The sequence below is a fragment of the Apaloderma vittatum genome, unplaced genomic scaffold, assembly GCF_000703405.1.
Source record: "Apaloderma vittatum isolate BGI_N311 unplaced genomic scaffold, ASM70340v1 scaffold18351, whole genome shotgun sequence".
Classification (NCBI taxonomy): Eukaryota; Metazoa; Chordata; class Aves; order Trogoniformes; family Trogonidae; genus Apaloderma; species Apaloderma vittatum.
In genome coordinates this window covers 9,938-10,235 of record NW_009699808.1, presented here as the reverse complement: position 1 = coordinate 10,235, position 298 = coordinate 9,938, and the positions used below count along the sequence as shown (strand labels likewise).

Sequence of the window (298 nt, the reverse complement as noted above, 5' to 3'; positions counted from 1 at the left end):
AGGTTTTGTAGCTCCGGGGATGCGCGGGGTCCGTGTCCTTGGCGTGGGGGATGCGGTAAGGGTCGGCGTCCCTAAAATCAGGCTGCTGCATGCGTGGGCAAGTTAATGAGAACAAACCAAAAGAGCGGGAAGAAAAAAAAGCCAGAAAACAAAACAATGGGTCTCCGAAACAGTAAAGAACTACAAGACAACAAAAAGGATGAGGAGGAGAAGGAGCTTCATCACCATGGCGGGAGACAATGCGGAAACCAAAAGGAAACACAGGATGAGGAGACACGTGGCCTGGATTGTTTGGGGG

The 298-nt window shown here is 51.3% G+C and overlaps 1 protein-coding gene across 1 annotated transcript in view; it reads right to left on the bottom strand.

Annotated features, from left to right (window-relative positions):
• SOGA1 (suppressor of glucose, autophagy associated 1) overlaps positions 1–298 on the bottom strand; it is a gene marked incomplete at both ends in the record, with an annotated part of 11,275 nt that overhangs the window by 1,565 nt on the left and 9,412 nt on the right. Inside the window, one exon of the mRNA XM_009878553.1 lies at positions 1–85. This exon is cut by the window's left edge and continues 18 nt beyond it. Within this exon, the coding sequence (XP_009876855.1) occupies positions 1–85 (85 nt within the window). The remainder of the gene's footprint in view (positions 86–298) is intronic.